Source organism: Teleopsis dalmanni, chromosome 1, assembly GCF_002237135.1.
Source record: "Teleopsis dalmanni isolate 2A chromosome 1, ASM223713v2, whole genome shotgun sequence".
Classification (NCBI taxonomy): domain Eukaryota; kingdom Metazoa; phylum Arthropoda; class Insecta; order Diptera; family Diopsidae; genus Teleopsis; species Teleopsis dalmanni.
The window spans coordinates 205,579,967-205,587,858 of NC_051846.1; the positions used below are offsets into that span (position 1 = coordinate 205,579,967).

General features: G+C 28.0%; 3 protein-coding genes and 1 long non-coding RNA gene across 4 annotated transcripts; 2 read left to right on the forward strand and 2 right to left on the reverse strand.

Moving 5' to 3' along the window:
- Positions 1–233: 233 nt before the first annotated feature.
- LOC119674930 (cytochrome c oxidase copper chaperone 1-like) lies at positions 234–913 on the reverse strand. Its single transcript, XM_038086091.1, has 2 exons — positions 615–913; positions 234–550 (listed from the first exon to the last, which is right to left on the reverse strand). The coding sequence occupies exons 1-2, from the start codon at positions 737–739 to the stop codon at positions 466–468; spliced, it is 210 nt and encodes a 69-aa protein (XP_037942019.1). The 5' UTR covers positions 740–913; the 3' UTR covers positions 234–465.
- Positions 914–1,545: 632 nt separating this feature from the next.
- Positions 1,546–1,797, forward strand: LOC119674939. The gene is made up of 2 exons (XR_005252217.1): positions 1,546–1,704; positions 1,766–1,797. It is a non-coding gene; the product is annotated as an uncharacterized LOC119674939 (long non-coding RNA).
- A 630-nt stretch (positions 1,798–2,427) lies between these two features.
- On the reverse strand, positions 2,428–3,373 carry LOC119674946 (translation machinery-associated protein 16 homolog). Its single transcript, XM_038086106.1, has 3 exons — positions 3,335–3,373; positions 2,785–3,157; positions 2,428–2,717 (listed from the first exon to the last, which is right to left on the reverse strand). The coding sequence occupies exons 1-3, from the start codon at positions 3,335–3,337 to the stop codon at positions 2,512–2,514; spliced, it is 582 nt and encodes a 193-aa protein (XP_037942034.1). The 5' UTR covers positions 3,338–3,373; the 3' UTR covers positions 2,428–2,511.
- A 1,861-nt stretch (positions 3,374–5,234) lies between these two features.
- On the forward strand, positions 5,235–7,888 carry LOC119667122 (lipoamide acyltransferase component of branched-chain alpha-keto acid dehydrogenase complex, mitochondrial-like; the record flags this gene model as incomplete). The annotated part of the gene is made up of 4 exons (XM_038076410.1): positions 5,235–5,533; positions 6,900–7,012; positions 7,079–7,673; positions 7,736–7,888. Coding segments are annotated over exons 1-4 (942 nt in total), but the record flags the coding sequence as incomplete, so codon positions are not given.
- Positions 7,889–7,892: the final 4 nt, after the last annotated feature.

Here is a 7,892-nt window from a genome sequence, read left to right on the forward strand (position 1 = left end):
TATAGAAGTTCGCATATATCGAGTTATAAGGTATTGTAATATAATTATACAGTTATAATCTAAATGTCCACTTCATCCCAATTCTTAGTGTGATGAATTTAGATATATCGAGTCTTGAAAGATGTCTATTGTAGTTCATTTCAAAATAAATGCTAAACGGCTGACAATAAATGAAGCAGTAATTAACATTAAAATAAATTAATTTATATATTCTTGTTTTAATTTATTTTATGTTAAACATATTAAATAAATAATTTATAGAAGTTCTAACTTGGTAATTACGATTAAAATTTATTTGAGAACAGTTCAGTTTATTATCCATACAAACGCGCGACGACATCTCCAATAATTTGCGTTTCACTTAACATCCTGGAAAGTAAAACACAACATCTTGTTTCTTCTGCATGTTTTAAGTAACAAATATTTTTGGTAATTTTATAGAAAAAATGATTAAATGTTGTTATTTTAGATATTAAAGCCTTGATCTCGCATACACTGCTTATGTGCTTCAATGAGCGATGAACAGTTTGGTTCACCGTGTTCCAAAATACTGAAATAATTTATTGGTCAGTTCATTTTTTTACTATTAATTTATTAATTGCAATAACACTCACCACTGATCACGCGCTCGTTTAGTTTCAGGACAAGCACAGCACGCCTTACATTTTGGCTTGGTTTCACCACTGGCCGCCGAGACAGCTGCGGCTTGCGACACCTCTTTTACTGGAGCGTTACCCATTATTAATGTTTTGTGCAGGAAATCTTAGTTTTAAGTTGTGAAATTACAATTTTCTTTTTAACAAATAAGTAATAATTATTTTTATAGCACTTTTTTAAAAACAATTTTCGTATTAATATACTGTCACTTGATTTATTTACATAACAATTTCAATGACATTTAATTTCGTAAAACAAATGCTCGTGCAAAATTTACATTCAAGTTCAACTTTTTTTTCGGTAAGCAAAGCAGCTGACTGAGAACACTATAAAGAACTAATCTCAATATAGTACAGTACGCTAAAAAAACTATTTGTTATGCTAGAATATTGTACTACAGTGATTATGCATGCATATAGCGTTAATGTTTTTTTAACAATATTTTCTAAATATTCGCTTTTGAGAAGCAGCAACTTTATAATAAAGTAAGAATCTAAATAATATAGTCTACAACAACACCAATAATGCACTTACCAACATTAAATCACAATTAATCACTTTTCTTAAATGCAACTCTGTATTTGAATAAAGATTCTATGTTGTTCTGTACAAAAGAAATTTAAATAAAAGTCTATGGCGTCGTTAAGTAATGCCAGCAAAGTTTTAAAAAATAAAAAATATAATAATAACTATTAAACTTATTTAACTTAATTATTAATTTTTGCATAATAGTGAGTTTAAAACTGAGCAAAGAATCTCATTAATGGAGTTTAGATGAAGCTAAAAAATAGTTGATTATATTTTACAATAAAAAGAGTTTGAGGTACAATTTGTTAATAATAATGACATAATGTAAATAAATTATTAAACTTTTTAGAAACCCACAGCTTAAGCTTATTACAAATATCTAGCTGAAGTCACTGGTATAAATTTATATTGGCAACAAATAAAAAATAAAATAAGTTACTTGAAGAATACTTATTTTAAGACTAAAAGTCGGCGCCAGTTCTTAATTTCTATTTCTATTTGCATCGATCTTGAAGATAGGTTAGTTTAAACTTAATTCAAAATTTATTGCAACGAATTTTAATTGTATTTATATACTTAGAAAAACTCCCTCCATAAGATGTGTTTACTTTTCATAAAATAAAATTTGGTCCTCATAAAATTTTTGGGAAAATGAAGGAGATGAACCAGGAGATGAACCAGGAGATGAACTATCAACCAATCATCTATCAAAATGAAAGACATACCACAATCATTCCAACCATTGATTTAAATACCAGTAGAATCAAAAATAACGCAGACTCTAATGTCACCACCACCAACAATAGTAGATGAGGATTTACTAACATCAAAGCTAGTGGCTAATGAATCCAAAACATGTATTTACAAACAGAAATTGGAGTTTTAAAAATTGAAATTGGAAAAAGGCTTTGAAATTCAAAAGAAGCAGTTAAAATTAGAAGAAACAAAACTTAAATGACTTGGAATTAAAGAAACTAGATATTGCACAAAAAGAGCGCGTAGCCACGACTGAAATTGATGTTACAAATGACTAAGACTTCTATGTAATATCTTATAGATACATACGCAGAAATAATTTTAAAAAAATAAGACGACATGTCTGTGATGTTTTTATTAAATAGTATTAAAAAAATAGTTATGTACTGTTGTAACAGATTTATACACTTGAATTTATTTATTATTTATGTACTTTAACAAAGAATTGTTCATTTTTTACATAAACAACAACATTTTAAACGTTATTATTAAATGCTATCATTATATTGTTATTAAAATGGCTTATTTTATTAAAATTTGTTTCTTAAATGATTTTAGTAATAAGAACGTTCACGTTTCCATCGCATCTTTACTTCCACTTGGCAAAATTATCTCCGTATCTTCCATGGTTGAAGTTTCCATTGAATTTTGTGCTTTTAGGCGCTGCAGAAAGTTCTGTGATATCAAATCGAGTTTTAAATGTTGTACATTGATTGCACTCCCATCCCAATCTAGTAGAGTTTTGTATTTAATTGGATCGCAGAGATTAATCATTTCTAGATAAGTAACAAAGATAAATAAATATTTAGTATCAAAATTATTACGAATTGCATAACTAATTACCCATGCCACCGCTTTTGAACTCATTCATTTCCTTTTCCAATGTGATTCTTATAACATTTTCCCGCGCTATATGTTGATTGGAACGATTTTTGCTAATTGACTGTTTCAGTTTAATCTGCTCCAATTCTTCATCGAATCGTTTCAAATACAGCAAGACAAGTTTTTCAAATTCAACCGGCGACAAGGGCTCCTTGCGTTCCAGGTCGATGTGTTCAAGGAACCAATTTAACTTCTCGCCAGTTAAATTACTTTTTATTGCATGGCCCAGGCGACTTTTGTGTTTATTGTTTTGTCTGCGTGCTTTTTTGCTGAGTGCCTTGGTTTTGCGACTGTTTGGATGTTTGCATTTTTCCAATTCCTTACGTAAATTTGTCTGTAATTAAATATAATCTTAATAAAAATGAAAAAATACTAAAAATTTACCATTTAAATTTTAAGCAAATTAGAAATATTTAATGGTTCGTCAAATCTTTCAATATTATTTATTCACTTTATTATTCCATAATTTATTTATTTTAGTTACTATTAAATATTGAATAACACTATTTACCATCTTTTGTTAATAAAATATTTTTACTCAAGCGCGTGCTACTTAATAACAAAACAATAACAAGTACTTGGGAACAGTTTCAGTTGCCGATTACTAAAAAGTACTAAGACACTTGGTGTGAAACTCTGCGATTTTAATTTGCATTAACTAAAGAAAAATCTGATCTACATTACTAATTGGATTAATGAATGAATTTGCCATAACACAATTTCAAATTAGCATGGCAAGTTTATATTAAAATGTTAAACGTGTGCCAAACATAAAATGTTAAATATGTCAATATTTAACACTTTAGCAAACTAGCATGCTCCGCGGTATTTTAAATTTGATCAGTAAATCAGCTGTTACCAGTTTATTTACTTGTAATTTTTTGGAGTTGGTTTAAACAGTTTCAACGAGCTTTATTCTTATCATAAAGAATGTTTCCATTGCAACCTTTCTATGTAGCCATTAAACGATTTAGCATTTTTGCAACAGATTTAGCATGATAAATAAAAAACGTATATAGGGCCAATAAATTAGAAATTTCACCAGAGTATACTATAAACAATAATTTTTATATATAATTTATAACTATAATTTAAAATTTTGATGAAATTTAATACTTTTGTAAGAGTTTTGTTAGTTTCTAATAAATAGTCATTTATAGATTTCAAAAAAAAAAATTACCAAGCAATTGGAATGCTATATTACTTTTAATTTTCAATCTACATCATCAGATTTGACAAAGACAATATAAAGTAGATAGTTATTATTCAAAAGTGAGTAAATCAGCCGAAAGAATTCTATATTCATAATTGTACATAGCATTACACACTTTGAAAACGGAAGTGCGAAGCCGTCCACGGACTCGACAAACGAGTGGGATTAGTCACATATGCAATACTAAATCCACATATAATTTATGGGAAGAGCTGCTAGTAAATGCTACTCGCTTCACTGCAATCCAAATCATGGCAATCATTGATTCGAGTTCTCAAAAAAACAAAGAGAAAATAAGAACATCAATCGAAAAAATTGCAAACAAAAACGAATTAGCAAATGAATATGTAATTTCTTTTCTTGCTCGATTTTATTTATTAATTGAAAACAGAAAACTTCATTGATTTATTTATTATTTACTTGCTGAATTGTATATAAAGACAAGTGAACATGGCGGTAAATCAAACTGGAAAGCAAATAAAAAATAGTGTTTTTTTTCTTTTTCTTGATTTGCTGTTTACTAAATTCTTAAAGTCAAAGTGTAAACACTTAAACCTATCTGTGGTTAAACTTCTTGACTCACGTAAATGTAAACATATGATTAGGTAGAAATTTCTTTTATTCGTATTGTACAGTAAGAACAGTAAGATCTGAGTGTTAAATATAAGATTAAGAAGTTCAGATTAATAGCAATAATAATATATGAAATCATAAAAGGATTAAAATAAATGCAAATTTGGTAAGCAAACTTTTATTTTTATAGCTTAAATTAGAATTGTAACTAAGAAAATATGATAATTGATTATTTTTTTTTCTCAAACGCTTGCTATATTGTTGACAACAACTATCGTATAAGATATTGTAGAATCGATGCCTCTGGTGCCATCTATAAATGATGCAAGCGATGAAATGATCGGAGGACATTACATTTGTGGTTGATTTTAACGTAAGTTAAGAACATTGAAAGCAATAACATATTTGTCGTTCATTTGACTTTGAGAAACATCATTATATATAATTTGTGTAGACAATTATTCAATTCATGACTTTTATAAACTTAACATCTCTTTTCAGTCACGCAATCGGTCAGTGCTGATGTATAAGAGCCAACAACACCAACAAAAATAAACAACAACATAAAAATTAAGCAGAATTATTTTATATAACGAATTATTTTGTAGGGTAAAAAGAACACATGTAGACCGGCTATATGTCTCTGAGGCTACACTATTCTAGATTTCTGCAAAAATTTTAATTCAGTTGCTAGCAGATTCTCAATTTTGTCGGGCACGTTGTTTTGTAAGCGCGGCAGCACCGTCTTTTTTTTGTTTTTCCTTATATATTATTAAATAATTTCGGTTTATAACCAAATAAGAATTGTAATTGTTAATTTAATTTTAAAGTTTTATATTCTAAATGGCTTCTTACATATTAAGAAACGGGACTACATCTCTACTTAAAAAATACTGCCCACGTCAACTAAGTGGCCTCAAAAATGTAATAAAACCATAAAAGTTTTTTAAAACATAAATCTTTATTTCAAAATAAATAAAATAATAAAAATATGTATTAATTTTGTATAAAAACAATATTTTAAACAATTATATTAATAAAATATGGAAGGCATTCTTAATAAAGAAAAATTAATTACATAACCTTTCAATTAATTGACATTTGTCTGATCAGAACACTTGCAGTTGCGAAAATAAGAACAAAACAAAATAGAAACCGAACGTGTGCTCTCTTCAGAAAGTAATGAAGTGTTTTGTTTTCATAACAAATAACATATGATTTTTATGATATAAACAAAACAATTTCGGTGTTTTAAAAAATTGTAATAAAGAAGGTTTTATAAGATTTTTAAACTATTTTTTATCAGTTTAATAAAATTTTTAAAAACATGAAAATTATAAAATTTTTATGAAACGATTTTGACAGTATCTGCTATTCGCTATGGTCATTCACACTGCAATGGCACTAAATTATGTAAATTGATCCGCATAATATTAGACGTAATTTTTATTTCAGAGTAGCAAAAAAATGCAACTTACAAAACAAATCATGTAAAGCAATAAAAATACTCTTCAAATCTTCAGAGTTAGATTTTACTCGCAAAAAATTTGATGTCTTAAATTTCAGTGCAGCCAAATTCAAACATCATTGAATGAATTAACATTTAATTTACTAATAAATTTAAATATATACATGTATATAAATATATAAGATAAAAATACTTGCCATTGCCCTTCTAATATTTGTTTTGTTTTCTTATATTTAAATTATATTCTTGAATTGTTAAAAAAGAATTTAACATATTTTAAAAGTGATGCCAATTCGTTTCAACCAGTCTTAATATTGTTTTTTTACAACTCTGAGAGCAAAAACTGCGACTGTTAAGTTGATTTCTTTTATGATAAATTTTATTTATTTAAATATTATTTTATTTATTTCATTTATTTAAGATAAATTTGTAATTTATACTTAAATTTAATGAAAAGGAAAAGTAATGATTTTTTAAATAATACTGAATGCGTCTAATTTATATCTTCCATGTATTTATGTAGTCTATTAATATTTTATGTAGTATTAACTACTAGTAGTTAAGCGCGAATACTATCATACCATATGAGAATTTTAAATAAAAAAAACCTTTGCCGTTGTTTGAACTAAATAATAAAAACGCCATGAGAATTATAAATATATTATTTAAAATATATACCATATATGTTAATGAAAAAACCAAACGATAAGTAATTTAAAAGCTTATACAAAAATTACGTATAAATTTCAATATCCTTATAAAATTTCATAAATTTTCACATTCAAATACTAACAATTTATTTTGTTTTCCTTATTTTTTTAGACATATACAAAACAATTCCGTGGCTTGCATTTAACTCCGTGCTTAGAAAAAATTGTATCCTTTAATTTAAGTGATATTGGGGAAGGTATACGTGAGGTTACTGTTAAGGAATGGTAAGTTTTAATGTTAGGAATTTTATAACGTAATAAAGATCATTATTTATGTATATTGTTACTTAGGTTCGTTAAAGTTGGAGATACTGTTGAGCAATTCGAAAATCTTTGTGAGGTACAATCGGATAAGGCTTCCGTTACAATAACAAGTCGGTATGATGGAAAAATCTTAAAACTCCATCATAAAATAGATGAGATTGCATTAGTGGGGAAACCGCTATTAGATTTTGAAGTGGAAGAGGAAGATGACGACAGTTCGAGTTCCGAAAGTTCAGATTCAGAATCCGAAGCTGATAAGGACAATAAGAATTTGAGTAGTGGTACCGATTCAAGCAGTAAGGTTGATTCTGAAAATATTGGACGACAGATTACATTGGCAACGCCTGCTGTGCGACGAATAGCAACAGAAAATAAAGTTGATTTATCTAAAGTGCCACCAACTGGCAAAAATGGACGTGTCCTTAAAGGTGATGTACTGGAATTTTTAGGCCAAGTGCCACCTGGCACCAATATACCACATCCCACCATTGCAGCAAAAGCTGCAACAACAGCAACTGCTTCAACCTCAAAGTCAATCGCAGCAGCTCCAGTAGCAGCAGATCGTGTTGAACCAATCAAAGGTGTACGTAAAGCTATGTTGAAATCCATGTCGGAATCACTAGTAAGTTTTTTAATTTTTGTGAATTGTATGAAAAAATGTCACAACTAATTTTTATTTTACAGAAAATACCACACTTTGCTTATAGCGATGAAATAGACATGACAAAATTGATCGATTTCCGTAATCAGTTAAAGGATGTGGCTAAAGAAAATGGCATCTCGAAACTAACATTTATGCCATTCTTTATAAAAGCCGCGTCGGTTTCTTTGACCAAATTTC

Coding starts and splice junctions, on each gene's coding strand:
- LOC119674930 (XM_038086091.1), bottom strand. CDS start 739: ATGGGTAACGCTCCAGTAAAAGAGGTGTCGCAAGCCGCAGCTGTCTCG. Junction 551..614: donor AAACGAGCGCGTGATCAGTG/GTGAGTGTTATT, acceptor AAATTATTTCAG/TATTTTGGAACACGGTGAAC.
- LOC119674946 (XM_038086106.1), bottom strand. Junction 2,718..2,784: donor GTTCAAAAGCGGTGGCATGG/GTAATTAGTTAT, acceptor TTACTTATCTAG/AAATGATTAATCTCTGCGAT.